Source organism: Maylandia zebra, linkage group LG7, assembly GCF_041146795.1.
Source record: "Maylandia zebra isolate NMK-2024a linkage group LG7, Mzebra_GT3a, whole genome shotgun sequence".
NCBI classification, from domain to species: domain Eukaryota; kingdom Metazoa; phylum Chordata; class Actinopteri; order Cichliformes; family Cichlidae; genus Maylandia; species Maylandia zebra.
This window is the reverse complement of record NC_135173.1, coordinates 14,824,166-14,846,416: the sequence shown is the minus strand read 5'-3', so window position 1 is coordinate 14,846,416 and position 22,251 is coordinate 14,824,166. Positions and strand designations below refer to the sequence as shown.

Sequence of the window (22,251 nt, the reverse complement as noted above, 5' to 3'; positions counted from 1 at the left end):
GTGTGTATTGTGACACCAAACGCAAATATATATATATATATATATATATATATATATATATATATATATATATATATATATATATATATATATATATATATATATATACATATATACCAGAAGCATTTGACTTGGCAGAAGAAGCATACATTGCTATATACACACATTTGACTTCTTTTTATGTACACACTTTTTGATTTACACATGCAAATTCCTTCTGCATAGGTTTCTGGCAGTGTAATCTTTGTTTATAGTAAAGTATATTCAGGCTTTTGAAACTTTTTACAAAGCCAGTGATTTTACAGATTTGTGATATATTTAGGGGGTTTTTTCAGGAATTTATTTGGAAAGTCCTTCAATCATCTTCAGAGTAGACATATTTAGTTATATTTAGTGATTTTGGAAAAGCAAGTCAGCAACACTGATAATGGAACTATCTAAGATGCAGGTTTAGCCTCCCGTTGAAGCTTGTTCTGAGTCATCTGCAGTATATCTTCTATTTCCTTAATCACCTCCTTCAAGTAAAGCAGACAGAAAAGGAAGCAAACTTAGAGTATTACCTATTATTATTCCATAAAATCATCAACATTAACTTGAAAATATATTCTTATTAGGATATTTATGAGTAGTGATCATGCTTTCAGTTTCACTGATACACAAGTTTCATGACAAATAGATGAGGAGAGATCATTAACTCATTAACATGGTACCATGAAATTGGTTTCTCCTTGGCTTTTAGGGATTGATATTTCCTGATGAATGACTGACAGATGCCGAGCAAAGGTCGCGAGAGCTCTCTGGAGATCCTCTGAGACTGTTCTATTAACGACACCACAAACAAACGAGTTTACTAATGATCCCCAAGTCGCCAGCTAAGAAACAATCACCTTGTTCATCTGATAGTGGTGGTTAAATGAAACTTTCAGCAGACAACATCTTCGCTCTTTAGGGGGATGAGCACAGCTTGATTTAACTGTTACAGCATTGTGGAAGCGAAAGGATTTGTGTGATAAATATGTTAAATAACCCTCTGCTTAACAACTTTTAGAGTTTGTAGCATTACCAAAGCTAGAGGTGGCATCTTAATCCTCTGAAAGAATTGATTTTACTCTTAGCCATGTGAAGTCTTTCACCTAATCGCCTATTATCTTCTTTGGAAAGTGATCGCCTATTTGAACAGAGGAGAGTAAGGCTCCATCTCCCGGGGATGAGCCTCAAATTTTATACACATATATGCAGCAAAAAAACAAAAATCTTATTCTCTTCCACATTATGTTTGTCCATATTTCTGACTTAAAATAATAAAAGATCAGCTTATGGTTTGTCTATAAAGAAAGAAAGTTCATAACTCATGTTTTCTTGTATGGATCTGGTGTAGTAAGACATACTTACATCATTCCAATACTGCTTCGCTTACTGCTGTCAAAAAAAGCGAAAACTGTGCCTTGCTTTGTCTGAAACGCAAGCAACAAAAAACAGAGAAAAATAAAGCTTCATCATTGTATAGCAAAGAGTACTAACTATTAGTGCATTTCAACCCTGCTTTAAATCTAAGCTCTTTAAATTCACACCTTTTCTGTATGTTGCCCTCCCTCCATATGCTGTTGTACTCATTAAAACCTGAAAACAGACTCTGATGTGTAAAATCTGTGCAGTTTCCCTTTGTATTAACCATATAACAGGAACAGTGGAAATGATGATAGAAAAGCGTGCCGATCAATTCTGAATTGTTACCTTTTTGTTAAATCTTATGCCATGGGCCTTGCACATCATAAGGAACACCTTATTGTATAACATGGAAAGGTCAGAGTGAAATAAGTGGTTCCCAATAACTGCACAAAGATTTCCAACTGGAGCCTGGACAAAAAAAAATAGACAGAGAGAAAGAAAGAAAAAAGAAAACAGCAGAAGATGTGAGTGATGACTGTTTGTCAATTAATTCATTGAATCCAATAATTTAAAGTTTGATTATATTTGGCAGCTAAGTATGGTGGTGGTGTGTGAAATAGATAGAGCAGAAATGGCTAAACCCCAGACATGTCCTTAGGGTCACTGCTGAATTTGTGTGTGTGATTAGTGAACGTGATGAGTACGGGGCACATGTGGTAAACTGTTGGGCCTTTCTTAATTAACTGCAGGGAGGAACAATTAATGCTTAGAAGACATGCCAAACACAAGATGAGCTTAATTGTACGACACCAATCAAAGAAACTACAGGTTGGGGACTGCAGATTTTTTTCATTCAATCTAAGATCAAAGCATTAGTGAATCCACAAAAGGAATACTCACTGCACACAACATTCTGTATCACCGTAATAGAGGGATTCTGTTTGCATGTGTCATAAGTAACACCAGAGAGGTTGATTACTTAAAAGTGGCAGGGCTTAGGAGGATAAAAATGTTCCTGCTTCTCAGCCACCTTTGGGAGACTTAAAGAGTAGGCCTAAGCCCCCGTGAGCTCAGGAGATAGCCCATAACTTGCTGTGAAGGGTGTGTGTTTGCAGTTGTCAGATGCAGGGCCCTCACACAACAATAAAAGCGTCCAACTGGGATTTAATTGTGTTTGTAATATGCAGGGCCTTAATGACGGCCAGCGCCGAAGCCATTAAACACTGCAGTGGCTCAACTGCTGTACTGAAGCACCAGGCCACCAACTAAATGAATGTTTGATAAAATAATACAAGTCGCAGATCAACAAGCGTAAACTCGGGCATACTGCTAATAAAAGAACTCTATTGTTTAAGGCCTGGCACCAGGTTGATGAGGTGTTCAAGCATGCATACACATGCATAATGAAAATGGTATGAATTATTAATGTGTTGATTATTTAGGCTCATCTATCAAAATGATAATGAATTCAGCACCTAAACACCAATTGAGCTCGGTGCATAATTACAGTATTTAGTTGTATTTAACAATAATGAAGAGCAAAACGTTGATCTATCTTTGTGATTACTGAAAGGCTACGAATAGCCTCCATAGTCTCAGGCTGCTTTTTTGTTGCAGAAACTACGTGACGGCATCATTTGATTTAAGAAGAAAAAGAAAAAAGTGTGAATTTAAATTATAGCATCTAAACTCAACACACTGATAGGTGAGTAAAGACATAATTTAAACTGCAAATATAAGCAAATATAAGACGGTACTTTGGGCACGATCTGGTGTTCACAGCATTTCTCGCTGATTGGCATTGGCGCTTCTAAACAGCCTGTGCGGCAATTCAGCGTTCCTCCAGTCATCATCAGAAGCATCTGGGTCATGGCCAGCTGGTTACTGTATGTGATGTCCAGATCAACAGCCCACACCTGCAAACAAGACGTCGTGAACTCTGTGTCATGGAGAGAAGACAAAACTCTATAGACTTAATCATTTCAATTTAATCACAAAAAAAATGGAACATCAAAGTATTTCATCCCCGGACCTTACAAAGCGAAGAGTTAGCACCTCTTAATCCTTACAGTGTTACTCATGTTAAGAGGCAAACATAAGGAAAACACAGGCATGGTGAGTGTTTGACTGATTTAGGTAATTCAGTTCTGACATGTGCACAAAGTAGATCCTTCCCTGTGTATTTGAATTCGGGCAGCCCTGGGCATGTTTGGCTCAAGTCTGATGAGAAGTAAAGTTCAGTTATGTATGGTAAATGGCATCATTATAAGTATATTAAGGGGTCAGGTATGGTCGTAGCCCTCCGCTTAAACAGGGCTAATTTTCCCAATAATAACCTAATAGCTCTGCCCTTTCTTCAAAAGTGACAAATAAATCACCAGTGAAGGAGTTGTTAATAACTAAGTGGCAGTTGGCTGCCTCCTTTAGCCGTTCCTATTTGTCAAAGTAAACGCTCCTGCCACCGAATGCAAATTGCTGCCTGTCTGAACCCGCAGTCTCGGTAACCCGAGTACTTTATCTCCACCAGCACATGGACATCTGACCATACGCAGTAATTATCTTAAATGCTTCACTGTGTTTTATATGAAATTTGAATATATTGTAAAGCATATTGCACAGTCTGCTTCTATAACAATTGTTTTTGGGACCGATTAGTGCGACAGCGTGTAAAAAACAATTCCGGAGAGATACCTGAAAATGTGAGATGTTTGGAAAACTTGAAAAGATTGGGACAAGCGGGAAAACTGGAAAATGTGTGACATGTTTATCTGAAAAATTTGTTTTTAAAATGTTATAGAGACAAAAATAGCTTTTTCCTGATTTGACATAATCTGATTTATAGGGCAGAAGTTACGCAGTTTTGGTTAGTAACCTTTTCTTCCCAATAAGAAAATGCCCAAACTTATGATTTATAAACTGCAGAAACAAGTATGAAAATTTCACGAGGTACATAAAAACGTCAAAAAGAAAAAGTACAGTATGTGGATACAAAGTTAAAAAAAATTCAAGGTGGGAAACACTTTAGCAGAACTGAGTGAGCTTTTCTGTAGGTGGTACTTTAGCTACCTGTGGGCAGATTCACGTCTCTATATATCAGGTTGATACCTGGGCCTGAGTGATGGACACACTTCACCAAGCCATTCACTCAACTCACTAAAACTCATACACCCCTGTCCCATTGTTGCTCTTAACAAAGCTGTGGGAAATGTAAGCCTGGATTGTACCTGTTTTCTATTGCCTTGCATTTTCATTAAAAGCCCCGATGCTGCAGCTGGGGCCCCACCGTTCCACAATGTGAGGAAAGACTGCAAGGGCAAACATATGTGACCCACTTCTTCCCATCAAATAAAGTAGGCAGCTTTTAGCAACAGGTTTGAATCTAAATTGATGTTTAAACCCAGACAGGTTTGCCCATGTGGCTCTCTTCCATCTAAGCTTTGTGTGTGTGGGGAGATGGTTAAGAATCTGTCATTAATGTTCCTGCCTCTATTGAAGCACACGCTGTTTTATAGTCTATTCTTAATTATGCTGTCAGTGAGTCCCTTTCAATTTCAGGTCAACATTGAAGATGAAAATTAATTTTAAGCCTGTCATTATTTCATTCTAAACAGGTAAAGGAAAAAGGGCCTGATTCTGTCCCGAACACATTTAAGAAATTTCTGCTTTTAGTGTCACCATTTTGTCACTGAAATGACAGTTTAATTTGACTAAATAAAATCACAGGATGTAAGAAAGTACTGCAAGTTGGTTTTTTACCCTAAAATAAATACAGCATGGTAGAGTCCACAGTCTGTGCAAAGCCTACTGACAAAAACATTCCTGGCTGGATTTCTAAATCTTCAAAGAAAGAAAAAATGCTGATAATCTAAAACAAAATCGGACATTTGAGGTTATAGGATGCAAATTGCAACACTGCTTTGCTTACATTGTACATTACATCTAATCCAGAAGATACTACCCTCTAGTGGCAAGTGTGCTCTTTCTCCAACTCCGGCATATCTATTATGAATATAAACAAAAGAAGGAAAGTCGGAAAAGTGCAGGGACGATATTTTTTGAACTGTTCTGAATAAAAATCCATCATAAATAACTAGAGGACAAATTGTATTCTGCTACTGGTGTTCTTTCATGTTTTTTAATGAAAGAAGGGGAAAGAAGATAGTGTCCTTCTTTCTTCTTTGTGCTTTTGTAAAACCTGTAAAATTCCACAGTATTTTATAGACTACATTACATACAAAGCATTTCATCATACAGCTCCAAATCAATAGGCAGTCAGTCAAGCCACATGTTAGGAGCAGAGGTTAAAGCATCATAAACCAGTCCATTTCAAATATCATAAATCAAAGTGCTTTCAGCAAAACTTAATCCTGACAAATGAAATAAGACTTCCATGCTGCCTGGCTATAATAGCGAGATACATTTCAGCCGACTGCTGCAGGTAGGGGTTAAACACTGACAGGGTATCCCCCCACCCGAAGCTGCCAAATCACTTTGGAATGACCTATTGTCTGAAAGATAGGTGCCTCTGAAATTCTCAGTATTGTAAGGTTAAAGGGCAAGCCTTAAATGGTGGAATCAGTGTATCGACACAATAAGACTTGACAGTTTATTAGATGGCCTTGTGACACATTTGCTCCCAGTGCCCACAGTTTGCCTTATCTTTTTTTTTAGATCCCAGGGGACTAATATGGGCGGCACCTAACTGCTCCTATGGATCCAGCCTAAAAATTGATCTTTTCCACCAATACGTTGAAATAAAAGCATTTGCAGAATGTGTTGTAACACCTTAGATCATATCTATTATGATAGATAAGCTAAGATCTTCTCTGTTTGTGTCTCACCTTCTTCTCCATGGTGTTATGGTCCAGAAAGCTAACGAGATCCACAGAGACATAACCTACGATACGCCGCTGCAGGCAGGCCCGGCCTACACGGGTGCAGATGGAGTGCAAAGTTTCTGGGTGTACAGAGCTCTGAGGAACAATGGAGCCTATAGCTTCAAGTTTACAACCACCATGGAGTTGGTCTCCACAAGAGAACATGGTCACTTCACCCCCTGGCTCCAGCAGCAGATCTACTGTCAGACAGGTGACACTGTTTGAAGGGGGGTAGGCCTCCACCACACCTCCTGGGAACATAGCAGAGCAGATAAATGGCTCTAGTACCCTCAACAAAACACAGCCTAACAGTAATACAGGACCTGAACTCTCCTAGCAGCTGTTTAGCAATCACAGAAAGTTACATGAAAATTATTGAATTTCGCATTTCACAAAGGCAACACCTGTGAAGCAGGAATGACATAGGAAATCCATATTACATGCTGCTATATTTGCAAGTGAAAAGCATTCCGTGCCTGACAATAGATATCTAACCTTGCCTGAGGAAGGTCTTCAGGAAGCAGGCCCAGTTGGGATAGCAGGAGGTTTTAGCAGGCTGGGCATAATGGGTCAGCCATTCTGGGATCTCATCTAAATATCTGAGCAGCACAGTCTCCTACAGAAAGAAAGTGCATACATTAAGCATCTACTGAATATTGTGCAAATTTTAGGAGTTTTTGTATCAATTCAATGCAAAATAATAAGTTTCAGTTACTTCATTATTATTAAAGCTTTGTATGTGTTGACCATATTATTGGAAGCACATTGTGTTTGACTCCAGTGACTGCTTGTTGTCCCCCAGACCTTGGGTGGCTGCTTCAATTTCTGTGCAAGTGTCTGATGGATATTGCGGGAGGGTCCATCTGTGAGTGACAGCCTATTATCAGAAGGCCTCAGGAGTCTAATGGCTTTAACTCACAGCCTCCAAGCAGCTGCCCTCAATAACAACTCTCTCCACTGGGCAGTTGATGAATACGTAAGCTAACCCCATCTATCTGGGGATCAATCAGGGCTTGACTGAGATCGATATCACTCTTGTTTCTGTAACTAGGAAATGCCATAATGGTTACACCACTTAATTATGCTGTTAATTTCTAACTTTTGTTTTAGGTTTCCCTGAAACAGTTTGACAACAACAAGTACAACTCTCTTCTTATAAGGCTATGATGGCTATATTTAAAATACAATGCCCTGACTAAACCCTCTGTAGCCAGTATGACAACAACAACAACAATGCTGTACGTGTGGCGCCAACAGAGAAGAATTTAATTTTTTTCATACACAATAAAACATGAAAAACATTTTTAAGAGATGACTAAATTATAAGTAGAAATAATATCTTTCTTCTGTCCTCATACTATCAAGATCATTACTTTGTTTTGAGTGCACGCTGTTGGGCTTCACTGGAGACAGGACCAGAGATTATACTGTTGATATTCCAGTCATGTAACAGCCATCATCATATTCAAGTACTGTAAGAGGCGAGGTCAAATGCTACACAGTGATTCCCCCTATACAAACCATAAAGCACACAATGGTGCGGCAAAAAGTGTAAGGGAACGGTTGTCATTCTCAACGGAAGAGCAAACTCACCCCGGGACTTTGCCTATGCAGTTCACAGAAACAGCAGGACAGTAAGAAAAGAAAGAGAGGTATTTTGCAATAAATTATTTGGACTTAAACTGCGTATAGTACCCTGTGATAGGATTCAGCCTTTGCTTGGTGTCCACATAAAGCCAAGCAATCTGGTCATAAATAAAATAGATGTTGCCCTGGCTCTTTGATTGCCATTTCACCTCTCCACTACATAGCACAACAACTGAGATACTACAGTGAACAGGTCTCAGGAACAGGAAGATATAATCAGGCTACTTATATATTTCGCATGAATATTTGCTTTACTTCAACCTCATCCTTGGATTTCTTGTACAAACTGAGGCAAAATTTCTTTGCATAAACATTGTAAATAAATACCTAGGATTGTCTTTGCAATGAAAAAAACAAAACATATATATATATATATATATATATATATAGACTAAAGGAAATATTTTAAATTCCTAAATTCAGGCTAATTATATTAAGGCAAAACATTACATATTTAAACTCCTCCATGCAAGCACAGACTGCACAATATTTAGACATAGAACATCTGTATTAAATGTCCCTCTACCTCTTCAGTGGTAGTGATTATCAAATGACCCATTTCGCTGACAAACTTAACCTAAATAAGGTGTTGCTCAAGATCTGTTTGTACACAGCATGACAAAAAGAAATACTCCATCTGTTGACGCTATTAGGTGTAATTTTTACCCTCTTGTGCCTAATGATCCATATGCAAGCTGTGTGAGCGCTTAAGTGTGTGTATGGCCCCCTTCGGGCATTGCAAGGCTGCAGATCTACATGTCTTTAACCTCTCTCTGTGTAAATGCTAAAAGAGGCCTGGGGGCTTTCTGCAGGCTAAAACATTGTGCTGGAAGCTGTGGGCCTCACAATATTTTGAGAAACACACGCTTTCTAAGACCTGTGCAAAAGCTCCTATAGTAAGGATGAACCCCCCCCACACACACACACACACACACACACACCACCACCACCCATCCATTCTCCTTTTTGTATCATTTTAGGCTATCCTTTTGCATAGCCAGAAGGGTTCTGAATGTTAATATTATTTTGAACGAGCACATGGTATCATCTGACTCAAGCTTTCTCATATGGAGCCCGTCAGAGCAAGCAATAATTAAGAAAAAAGGGCCAGTCACACTCATTTATCCCCCATCTACTTTTATAGTGAATATAATGGGACTTTAACTAAACTATGACACATATGATAATATACACTTTAATAATCCCTTTGATATTTATTGGTAAACAATTATTGGTGAAAGCTGATAAATTATGGATTAGTATTATAATGCTTAATTTGATCATTTGTATTTGATTAATAATTTATTAAAACTACTGTTTTCGTAAAGCTTGCGAAATATTCTGGAGTATATTCACTAGCTGTCATTACGAGTGCAGTTAGATCTATTGTTTTTCAGCAAAGTGCTCTATTAATGAGCGTCATTTCTCAAAATGTATGAAGAAGGTTAAACATTCATGATAGTTTTTGCTGTGTGAAGAAGATAACGATTAGATACATTAATATAACATATTAATATGCTCGGATCTACTCAACAATACTGTTTTATGATCTTTCAGCACAAAGAGCCAGATTGCACTCTTCTGTATAAAGCATTTCAACAGAAGGTCAGTATGATTCACATCCAAGTGGCTAACAGATTTTAGGAGAAAACAATATCGTAAGAAAAACATCATGCAATGAAGAGCACAGGATGTGGGCTTTGCTTTGATTAAAAGAGCAAGGTGTAGAATAAAGGCCAGTTAAAGTGTTGTGTCCATATGGCCCAGAAGCCCCGAGGCTGTCGGCCTACACTGGGGGCCTCGGCACTCTTCCCTCTCCATGGGACCCCAGCTGGTGAAAGAAACCCCATTTACTTCCCTGTGCTGCTTCAGCCACCATTATGGACCTTGGCTGTGGCTCAGCCACTCTCTGCCATAATTAACAGCACCAAAGCCACAACAATTACAGCCCCGCACCACACATACACTCTGAATTAAAGAATGAGCTAATAGGAACAAAAACAGAGGGAGCCACAAGAACCTTGAGATGACTGCTATTCTTCCGAATGGAATAAAAAGTAAAATTGTTGTGCTCCAAGCCCACAATCATTAGCCTGTAATTAGTTTACACAGTGCTCCCAGTTAAATGGCAAAATACGGTAATTAACACATGACAGAAAATCAAAGGCTACTTTGTAAGCATATGAGAAATAAGAGCCAGGGGCTCAGGCGCTGTGTACAGATTGCATTTGTTGTAAATGAATGGTTTACCATTGATTAAATACATTTTATTTGTTCTAAATAGATCCAAGATGAAACCAGGATTTATATTTTCAGGAAAAACAAATGAATTCTTGCAACATCGCATTTGCAATTTAGACTTTATTTTATAGAGAGCTCAGATCCATCTAATGAGTGTAACAGATGTAAAAAGCTCAGTATAGCAAATATTAATGTAACTTGTATTTAAACTATTCAGTTCTGTTCTATACAAAGTTACTGATACAGTGACAATTCACAGCAGCCATCACAAAGAACTTTACATGCTAAGGTAACAACTAAGGCGAAAACCTCACTCAAGCTGCAGAGTAAAAGTATCAAAATACACATTACTTTGGGAAAGTCTTGAATCTCCCCCCATTTCTTTAAATTTCATTTTAAAGGATGTATTTTCTCCTAATTTCCTAAGTGATCTTGAGCAATATTTCTCTAGACTTTTTGAAGTTTTTCTTTGGTTGCTTCTTCCCTTATTTTCAGTCCAGTCCTTGCAACTGGCCATCTTCAGAAGAATATTTTTTTCTTACTTTTTTTTGTTGAGCCACACAACAAGCAACTCAGCAAAGTATCAATTGTAAATTGTATCTTTAGGAACTTTGTTACTAGCTGCTGTCACATAAACACAATTTGCTTCCAATTCTTTAACCGAATCTACAAAAAATGACATAAAATTAAAAAAAACTATCTGCAGCACATGAACAGCAGATGAAAGTCTTTAAGAAATATGAGAAAATCCAATAAAGACCTGAGCCAGGGACTGAGAGATACATTTGACACTTTAGTTGATCTATTTGCTGTCCCATTAGAAATGATCCCAGTGGAAAGGTTGCTGCCAAGAAGCGATTCTTAAGAAAGAAAAATTACACAAGTACTAGACTGAAAATCAGTGGCAACAGGTCTTAAAAAGCAGTGAACCAAATTTGAAGATTTTGGTTTAAATCGCTGTTAGTATGGACGGAGGAGGTCAGGATCCACCATCTGTAAAAGCTGATTTGCAACATCCAAAGAAGAGCTTCAAGAAGCCTATTGCAACAAAGTCTTCCTAAAGGTGGTGATACCAAATGTTGACTTTCAATGTTGTTAGAATGGTATAAACTCTGTTTATGCCTTATATACTGTATTTATTTGTATGTATGTAGACATTTCAATAAGTCACTGCACTTGTTTTCTTAGGAAAATATAAAAATGAGGGGGTGACTCAAGAGTTTTGCACAGTACTATACGGATAGGCAACAGTATGTTAAATACACTATGTGTACCGTGATTTGTTACTGTTGGATGAGTTAAAGCACTCTAGGTTATGTGTGTGTTTCAGGATATATCTATATGTATAAAATATGTATAAAATTAAAAAATGTCATCTATTGATTTACTGTTCTGAGGCTCCTGGGATGACGTTTAAAATACTGTACTAAGGGAATCAGCATTGCCACTGACCCCAGGGTGAAAAATGACATCTCTTTGACCCTAATGTGACATACACTTTTGTTCCTTCAGTGACAGAAGTGAATCTAACCCTTTTTTGGGGCTCTCTCTTCTTCTGAACACCTGGGCACAGTCTGGACTTTAATATCCAGTCGCTACTGTAGTGTTATCTGTTAACTATTTAGTTGTTACCATGTTAACTTAAAGTGGGAGATTCCTCATGGGTGCTGTAATAATAATCGCAATAAACTTTATTTGTATTGTGTTTTTGCAAAACCACTGCTTTGGAGAGAGCCATAAAAACAGGATATAATAGTAAAAAAAACATAAATTTGGTGAGATGTAATAAGGAAAAGTAATCAAAAAAGAAAAACAGAAACTCCAAATTCAAACTCATTTAATAAAACATTGCATAAAATTGAGTGTAAAATTATGCTCAAAAATTTTAAGTCACAGGAAGATTGACATAATGCTCTGAGTCACATCTTTACCTGAATGCATTTTGGGTTCCACAGCTCCGGACCGTAACGATGATACTCCTGCAGAGCCCACTTATAGCAACTAAGATGGCATGTATCACAATATGCTGTACCGTGGCTGCCATCCTCTGAGTCAATCTTGAAGAGCCAGCGCTGCACATCAGTGTTTTGAGTCATAAGCTCTGCCAGTGTTTCATGAAGCTTGACCAAGATTGAAAAATGTGCAAACTAAATTAACACAAACATTAGGAGGGAAAATGTATTATGTTTTCATCTGTTACTGAGCAGTGATGAAGGACTGTGTAATGCAGTATTTGGTGTCTGACCTGGTTTAGCGAGTAGATGTCTCCTTGACCAGGTGGCACATCGACCTCTGCCCCCACAAAAATTCTCCTCCCTCCAGATTTGGTGCTGTAGTGTTGAGCAATAGCAGGTTCTGGACCCAGGATTGGTAGCCCTAACTCATCAGCTACCGCCAGGTCATCCACGTGGGCAATTCCACCCACAATATAGGCATGCTTCCCCTGGATCAGGTTTCTGATGTGCTTCAGGGTTTGTGGACTGTACTTCAGAAGTGTAGACAGGCACATGTTATGGGTCTGGAAGAGAAGAGGGGAGGACGATTTTCAAAGCGGAGCGTTTTCACTGTCTCTTCCAAGGGTTGTTTCTTGACCTGATTTATCACTGTGTACACAAAACAGATCTATTATTGAAATAGCCAGCAGGGTTTTGACCTCTCCTGTATTCTAGCAGGTTGAATTGATAAAAGCTGCCTGTGGGAGGCCTCCCCTATCCTTCACATCTTTAATGTGTGCTCCCAATGAGCTCCTTGGGAATACAACTAATTACTTCACATCTGTATTTATTTGATCCACATGGAATTATCCCTTCTGTCACTGGCAGAATGCGCTGCCAGCCATGGGTAGCAGTGATTCATCTCAGCAACACGTCTGGCACAGTTTAACAACAAAACAGCAGGAAAATCAATAAAAAGAATGAAGAAGACCATGTCATGTTGCACATTCAATCTAGCGCAAAACGATGGAATAAGATGGATAGAATGGCTGGATGTGCAAAGATAAATATAGCAACAGCTTCACTTTTATAGCAGTGAGATACTCAGAACTATTAAAAATACAGCCTTTAAATGTAATGATGAGTTAATTAAACCACCCACTATGGAATTTAATCATCTGCTGAACAACATCTGAAAACACCCTCAGTTAAATTCAGTAAAACTTGCAAAATATGTAGAGTTTTGGTTTGACAAGTAGAAAGAAAGATGAAAAAATGTTAGACAGAGTGTAGCGCTATAACAACAACCTCCTTTGGTACCCTCTAGAGGATAATTTATAAACTACAAACGCTTGTGGCATCTATAAATATATAGTAAGCAGATTTCTGTGCTCAAAAGGCACATTGTTATCATGTTAATACTTAAAAGTTGCAAGTAAATTGGTGAATACTGTCATCCTTACTGGGAAATAATCTACAGCCTCAGGTGTGAGGATGATGTAGCGTCTCACGGAGGATGAGGCTCGAGCGGTCCTGGTATCAGCCCCATCTGTGGCTCCATCACACTTCAGGAGGCTGGTGTAATAGTCCAAGATGTCGTTTCCCAGATGCTGGGGACATATGTAGATCACCTCCACATTTTCATCTACAATTACACAAAGAGTGTTTTACAAATGGCATGTTTACAGATATGAACAATAAAAAAACGTAAGCTGTGCAGCTTACCTCTAATATCACACAACCTGCTCATTTGGATGTTCTGTAGGATGTCAGAGCCTCTCAAGTTCAGTCGTTTCCTCTGAGAGTATCCTGTCAGAAAAATGTTATATGTTATCTAACAGTTTAAAAATCTGTAGCTCTGTACAACTACTGATAATGCGTGTGTTACTAGACTTGGGGATGAGGGACTTAAGTCTAATCACACTGTAGTGCAATCCGATGATTAATTTAGCTTAATAACTAGCAGGTGCTGTGCCTGTCGCGTGCTGGGAGTCCTGCTGCACCATGTCCAGCCACCACTGAACTACATTCAGTGATACCGCCAGGATTTTAGCCCATGTATGTCTGGATTTCTGCCTGAGAGAGAATCCTCAACTGAATCAAGGTAATTAAATGATTGGATTCATGCTAATTAACAACAATGGGGTTCAACTTTCTAATTATCCTTGCTCACACAGCACTCTCTGTAGTCACCCCAAGTGCAAATAAAGCATTCCATCTGCTAGTAATTAGGCTTAATAATTTTAGACAATCGCTCAATGATTTACAATGCACATGCCTGATTACTGTCTAAATGTGGATGCTGTGGTGAAATTAGAACAAGAACCGATCCTAGATTGCACTCTGTGTTTAGCGTGAAAAACACAGCAGCGATTCCTCTTTTGTGTCTTTTTTTTCTGCCTTTTTTTTGCGCAGCAATAAAATAAGACCTTTGTGCCGCTTGTAAATATTCACCATAATGGCTTTTCATTTGCTTAATCTACAAATTAAATGGCGATTGAGACTAAATTGTTCAGTTCCCTGGCATGGGGACTGTCATCATCCTGTGAGTGCTTTCCTGCAGAGAGTCATTTGAACGAGACAGAGTGCCTGCACCAGGGCCACAGACTGGGGCAGCAGAGTGGTGAGACCGGGGGTGACTGCTGCTAGATCAGATGTGCTTGTGTGTGTGCAGCAGGCAAAGAAAGCTACCTAATGAAGGGATGTGGATAATGGTCCTCTTGAAGGACTGGATGCGTTTCCAGTTGGCTGCCAGATGCTGGGGACGGAAAAAAGGAGCGATCAGAGATGGGATCGCCAGAGCGTATGCACACACACACATACACACACAAATCATCATATCATTGCATAGCTAAAACACATCAAGCCAATCTCTCTCTGGGCTCACAGAAGCAAACCAAGCATAAAATACCACCGTAATTAAATTAAGCGTTTACTTTAGGAACATCTTCTCACAATTAATTCAATCAGCAAGGTACATGATGCTACTGCCAGGGGAAGATTAGCAGGCTTAATTACCAGGGTATGAATGCTTTAAGAGTGAGAACATACATTTAGTGCATGTATACACACACAGTAATGGTAAAACTAAATGAGGTTTTAGGCACTAATTAATATTATGTCAGCGCTCTAGAAGATGTTCAGCCAGATGACACAGAGACATGACATCTACAAGAAAAGGGAAAAGGATTACAGAATATTACGTATGTAGAACAATTGAACTGTCACAGCAGTCTTTTAAATAGAAACACTGTTTTATTTCCCATGTCTAAGATTACAAGTTAACGTAGTTAAGTATACGTCATGCATTCTGCCATGTTAAGGAGATGTTAAAATATTTGGAGATACTGAACATAAACTTTGGGAAGCCTGCCTGGAAGTCTTCAATGAAGAAAATCAGTCTTTTCAGCCTAATAAATAAAAAAACGAACTTGTTTTTAACTGCAGTTCTGGTGTAGATTATATGTACCGTCACTCTTTTGCATCTCTTAAATTATGCCAGTGTGATTAGAACATGTTTACTGTTTATTTACACGTTAAAATTCACAGTAACATATTATTTTTGAATGAAGAAAAAATCCCTTTCCAGTATGTGGGCAATATATAAAACACATTCTCTGAACAATATTTGATTTTCTTCACCTAAATCTGCCTTGTAGCTTACTGAAAAACGCAGAAGCCATGACTATGTAAATATATTTTATTTCATACTAGTGGAATAAGATTCATTAGTTGTTCATTAGATCAGGATTGATACTTAATAGCACAAATCATGCTCACTTGCTAAAAAGTGTGGCATTTTTAAAAGCAGAAAGATATATTTTTTAATATTTCCTAAATTAATCTAAGGTTGTAAAAAACTGGTAAACAGGTAAAAGTGCTACAGACACTGTAGAGAGCTGTCCTATCTTATAAGAATATCAATCCTCTCTGGGGTGAAGAGAAGTAGCCTTGTGCTTGATCGACAAAGAACACAATTGATGTGGCACTGAGAAAATACATAATCTATTTTTTTCATTAAATCAGATGTTGAGTATCAGAAGAGAGAGAGGGGAAACCTTTCCTTTTTAGAGATCAAATAACTAACAAATGCCAAAACACGTATTTCATTTTTATAACATTTCATCATATGTGTAGTAATTATTACTTGAACTGTAACAGACAATCAGCTGATTGTCCCTAGGCTTTGTAGCCTTCATTACCACTGTTTCTGCTTCTGTCTTCTTTTACAGTGTGGCTATACTTATATTTATTGTCTTCATCCCGTCCACTTTTCCATTGTCTTTTTGTTTTCTCCTTAAACTTTACTAAAATGTGTATATCTGGGTTTGTTTCTTTAAATCTCACACTGTAAGTACTAGAGAAATGCATTTTTTACCACTGTAAACAATTGTCTATAACACTGCATCTTAGCATAGCATTACATGGCTTCTGTCCAAATTTCTAAAATTGTCTTGGTGTTCTAGAAATGACCATGTGCCTTAAAAAATGCTTGTAAAATACAGAACATTTATACTAAACAGAATCACAATGTGCAACCTTATTTTAATGAAAAGGAATCCATTTACAGTCAAAGGACAAATATCAATGGATTCATTGGATTTGGAGAAATTGAGAGAATAGTCAAGAAAACAGGTACCAGAGCATTATTAGGTAAAAGAGAGATGGAAGCGAGAAAGTAGCATCACCTGTGCTCGGCTGCGGCTGTTTTCCAGCTGACTAAAACGCCGAGCCTGCAGGGCCTTCCTGACACGGCACAGCTGAGCGTGCATCAACCATGAGATGGCAATGGTGCCCGCCGCCCACTTGCGGCGACAGTGGCACAAGTAGGCTGTCCGGGCTAAGTAGCGCCTCCAGGAGGACTGGATGTGGATGGCAGCGGCCTCGATGCCTCCCTCTCCCTTGTAGCGCTGACCTGGGTGCGAGATGAGTTCTGAAACCTCCTCCCAGTTTTCTAGCACTGAGAGGACAGGCATCGCTGAAGGAGCCTTACTCCAACCACTATCCCAAACATGGCTCAGCTCCACCAGGCGCTCTCCACCCACTTTGGCTAAAGGCACAGCAAACTCCCTGAGCAGTTTTTGCAGGGCCTCTAGAACATCAACCACACTGCTCCAGCACAAGACAAAACACTGCTTGAAATGACAGAAGTCTGCAGCCATTGGGTCGACCTGTCCACTTCTGATTGTAAAAAGGTACCTGGGGATATCTACAGGCAGGCTCTAAAGAGGAAACAAGTGAGAGACACCCAGCTTAGTTATTAATAACAGTGTTACAATTCATGAAAATGTTGGTTTTTAGCACCTACTATTTTTGAATTAGTGTACCTGAGGACTTCTAGGAACCATGCTCTTGGAAGTTGTGGCGAAAGCTGGTGTCTCAGTGGGTGTGCAGTCTTTGTCTGCTCTTAAATAAGTGGATTCAGCTTTTGTTTTACATACTGGCTGTTCGTGGCACGTGGACTTTGAATCTATCAGGGCAAAATTCACAGAAAGACCCAGATACATTTTAAAAGTGATCAGAAGTCAAATCAAGCATCAGCTATCTCTTCAAGAACAGAGTCATTGAGATATTTAACCTAAAATCATGAAAGAAAAACTAAAACAGCTAGAAGGATGAGACAAAAAACATAATAGCTTTGGCAAAGCTGATGGACTTTTATCCAGATTCTTAAAAGTTTGGTATTCTAAAAAGTAGAACTTTTAGCAAAGATAAATGACATTTTCCATAAAAGACATTTTTTAATATTCCCTAAATAATAAATTCAAGGTTAATGTAAAAAGCAGACAGAAACAGGAAAAACTGCTACAGACTCTGTAGAGCGCTGTCCCATCTTTGAAAAATATCAATCTTCTCTGGGATAAAGAGATGCAGCCTTGTAGTCGATCGACACAGAACACAAATTTGGATGTGGCACTGTCCTCGTTCATCCTCTCCCAGGATTAAGAAAATATATATAATAGTATCTAAACTTAATACTACTAACTTAATATAAAAATTTATATGATTTGGAGTTTGACACTATAGAGTATTGTGGAATTACTGACTTGATCAAAGTTTCCGCAAACATTAAGCAAACACAGAATGTCAAAAGATGTTTGTCTGGAGTATAAAAGATGAGGAGATGGTGTAGGGGTGGTGAAATGCTGCTAACCTGTCCAAAAGTCTTCTTTGGGAACTACCAGGATGTGATGGCCCTTTGATTCAGCTCCTTGAAGATTCACCACAGAGCCAGAGATTATCCTGTCACCTTTTGCCTGAACAGAAGATTTTCGCAACATCAGTGACTGCACATCAGATGTAAACACAACCAACAAAACGCTGCCTGACATTACCTGCTACTGTCCACATTAAAACCCATCTGTCCCATTAGACATGAAAACATTTTCTAGGGGAATAAGTAGAAACAAGCGGTTCAGGATAGCATGCTTTATCAGAAACAACAGGTTTGCTGCATTCATTAAGAATTTAGAAAAGTGCCACTGGCAATAGGACCTTCGCTGTAACTCACTGTCAATCATAGTTATTCAAATCTGTTAACCTTAAACATTTTAATTCATAACACTGGATTACAATAAAAATAAAACAAGATTTATTGGCCTAATTTCAGTATGAATTTGTTGTGACTACATTTAAACATTTCACAACTCATAAAACAGAAAGTTTGTGCTCCTCCAGATTTGTCACCTAATGTCCTTTCTTTTGTTCTTCTCAGACCACTGAGCTCTTTGACAGACCACAGGTAGCAGCCAGGTGCAGTGAGATTCTCCCCTCAAAGGCACACATCTGTTTCAGATGAGGTTGGGAAAAAGGTGGCACCCTTTGTAAAATTGCTAAAATGCAAACGCTCATTGCCTGGCATGGGTATGGAGAGAAGAAGAGCTGGCCTGAGTTGCAGGAGATGGTAGCAGGCAGAGAGCCAGTGGTTAGCAGTTGGGGAAGCTACGGCTGTCTTATTGGCATGCTGGACCAGGTATCCACTTCTGTCTTGAGACAGCTGTAAACCAGTAGCCCATAGCACAGCAATCAGGCGCCTGTTACTTTAGAAGAATGCTGATGTGCTGCAATCTGCTGCTTTCCGCTTTCTGCAGCCAGCAATTCCATCTCTCCTATATCAGAGTGACAGTCTTGGCCTATGTTTCTTGTGTCAGGTAGAGATTCCCAAAAACATATCAGAAAAGTGTGTAAAATAGATCTAAAACTAATGCCGACCTTTGCAAAGATTAATTTGTTTGCTGTGACAAGTGCTGGATGTCATCCCTAAGCCAAGTGACCTTTACGTCACAGACTGTCTGAACATGAGACTTGAGGCATCTATTAATACAGAACACTACCATCACTCTTCACTCCAGCACACACTGTCTATTGGAAGGATTAGAGAGTAAGTATCGGGGAAAAGAACAATGATATCTAATTCACCACAGGTGCAGCAGAAACTTTTCTCACTGTACAAAGCAAATACCCGGAGGAAATAATTATTATTTCATAATTAAACTCTGACAAAACTATGATTATAGCCGAGATTTCATGCAGTGAATGGTGTTCTTTCCAGCGGTAAGACTGAAATGCCCCATGAAAACATTTCAAATATAATTAGAAAACATTGAGCCTGATGTCTGCAACAAATGAAAAGTCGAAATTCTCTTTTGTGGTTCCGTTTTACAAAGCCACTGCAAATTATCTGTCAGCTACTTTGTGTAGAGTATTCAATCCGACAAACTGTAGCACATAATTTTTGGAGAAAAAAACAACTATCGACATAATAAACAGATTCAAAGGCTCCAGAGAAAAGTTGACTAAAGTGGCAAGTTCACAGGGTTTATTTTAGACCCACCTGTGATAAATAATACATCACAATAAGAATAACTGGATTAAGAGTTGTTTATGTTATAACATTATGTATATGATCAGTAAATGTAATACCATGTTTATACTTCATTTGAAAGACCCTATGGCTTTCTGTAAGGTGTAGTTTCTAAAGAAATCATGCATGATAGCAAACTACAACTACAGGTTATTCTACATTTATGGAATATTACTTACCTCATTTGCTCTCTTCCTGTGAGTATCAGTAAGCAATTTCCCAGATTTCTGATGCCTAATGGATCTTTTGTTTGGCAAACACATGTTCAATGCTAACTTGTCCTGAAACAGAGAAAGGAAAAAAAATCAGAAATTGTAATAGAAGATGCACTCTCATTAGTCTATTCATTAGGTATACCTCATCAGTACCAGGTTGAACCCCCTTTTGAATCATAGCTGCCTTAATTCATCATGGCACAAGTTTCATCAAGGGGCTGCAAACATTTCTCAGAGACTTTGACAGCATCACGCCACTAATACAGATCTGTTGCATCCCAGAGGTGCTCTGTTTAAGATCATGTGACTGTTGAGACCATTTGAGTACAGTGAACTCATTGTCATGTTCAAGAAACCACTTTGAGGTGAACAATCTTTGTGACATGGTGCATAATCCTGCTGGAAGCAGCCATCTGAAGATGGTTACACTGTAACCGTAAAGTGATGGATCAACTCAAAGGAGTCTGGCTATTCTCCTCTGATCCAGAGAACTGTCGCTCACTGTATATTTTCTCTCTTTCAGACAATCCTCTGTATACCTTATAGAGATGGTTGTGCAGGAAAATCCCAGTAAACTAGCAATTTGTGAAATACTCAGAACAGACCGCCTGGCGCCAACAATGCTACGTCCAGAGATCATCTTGCCCATTCTGACGCTCAGTTTGAATTTCAGCAGGTGATTTTGTACATTCCTAAATGCACCAAGTTGCTGCCGTGTGATTGGGCTATTGATATTTGCATTGACATGCTGTTAATGCAAACAGGTGTACCTAATAATTTTTCCAATGAGCGTGTAAATAGTTAGGATTTTTGCTAAACAAAAAAGGTATCAATCCTTGCCCGCTTTTACCTTCCCTATCGTATTGCACGTGTTTAGCTTGTACACACCCTCATTAATTGAAAAAAGGTCATTTATTATCCTTTTTTAAAGTTTCTGAATGCACATAATAATCTACCTGTTCCCCTGCTGGAGCTCCTGGAAGGTTTTCTCTCTGTTTCTTCACATCTGAGATTTTCTCCAGACAAGGAGTCCTGTGTAAAGACTTTCTTTCAGACTCACAATCCCAATTAACCAGAATTCACAACAATTCTAAACATATTTAATCAAATTTGCAAAAAGGTAATGGTTGAGCAAAATATTCCCACTAAAAATACTACTTACCATTTAGAAATAGTCTTTTTTTGTAAATCTTCAATGGGAGGAAGAACCAGCTGCTGCTTATTCACTGTTTTCAAACAATCCTCTGCATGTTTCTACAGACAGTCAAGAACTTATTAACTGTCGGTTCTTACGTGTACTATGTTTCACTTAAGTCTCTTTATTTAATATAAATGCTACTGTGCGTGAAGATTTCTCACCCTGATGTTCAGGGCCTGAGTGTTCAGTGTTGTCCTCCCCTCACTGACAGTCACTTTCTCAAGACTAGGTTTGAGTTGTCTTAAATCGTCTTCCACCTGCAATACAGTCATAAAATGTAAATACTCCAGAAAATGACCTAAAAACAGCATACACGAGTTTGATGATTTAGCGAAAGGCAAGATAAGTCAAGGAAACTTTACCCGAACCGAAACAGCTCCCGACTTGTCTTCCTTTTTAACCACTTCGGACATTTTTTTTCATCATTATTTATGGGTTTGTAACTGAAATATATATAGCACAATGGCGAACTGTACTAGTTACCCCAATGACTTTTCTACAGTCATTGAGTTACCCACTGTTAGCGAAACAATTAGCTTGTCACCAGTGAAAGTTTCTGATTCGGTACACGTAACCTTGACGACGAGACACCGTGCAGCTCATTTCTTCCTGGAGTTTGACAGTCAGGCATATAAGGGTCACGTCTAAGTAAATAATTGTTTATCCCAATGCTCCAATCCCATTGCCACATAACCATGGCCTTTACTTTAATCACCTTCTAAAACATATCAGCTGATGTTAGATTTGTTCACAGTGTCCCTCCACTTCACATAAACGCAGAGTGCAATTTTTTGATTTTGCTTTTTAAATAATTATCATTATCATCATCCTTATTATTATTATTATTATTATTATTATTATTATTATTATTATTATTATTATTATT

The 22,251-nt window shown here is 38.5% G+C and overlaps 1 protein-coding gene across 6 annotated transcripts; it reads right to left on the bottom strand.

Moving 5' to 3' along the window:
* Window positions 1-166: 166 nt before the first annotated feature.
* iqch (IQ motif containing H) lies at window positions 167-22,139 on the bottom strand. Of its 6 annotated transcripts, none has more exons than XM_012919590.3 (20): window positions 21,728-22,137; window positions 21,527-21,622; window positions 21,330-21,421; window positions 21,124-21,199; window positions 20,132-20,233; window positions 18,243-18,345; window positions 17,416-17,558; window positions 16,777-17,310; window positions 14,780-14,846; window positions 13,814-13,897; window positions 13,552-13,733; window positions 12,400-12,672; window positions 12,086-12,301; window positions 6,762-6,882; window positions 6,231-6,517; window positions 3,147-3,305; window positions 1,735-1,857; window positions 1,393-1,454; window positions 711-819; window positions 167-515 (listed from the first exon to the last, which is right to left on the bottom strand). In XM_012919590.3, the coding sequence occupies exons 1-20, from the start codon at window positions 21,776-21,778 to the stop codon at window positions 438-440; spliced, it is 2,958 nt and encodes a 985-aa protein (XP_012775044.3). In that variant the 5' UTR covers window positions 21,779-22,137; the 3' UTR covers window positions 167-437. The 6 variants fall into 6 exon arrangements, with proteins under 6 accessions (XP_012775044.3, XP_076741930.1, XP_004553116.3 ...); XM_076885815.1 differs by having other exon boundaries at window positions 12,086-12,226; window positions 21,728-22,136; XM_004553059.3 differs by having other exon boundaries at window positions 12,086-12,274; window positions 21,728-22,135.
* Window positions 22,140-22,251: the final 112 nt, after the last annotated feature.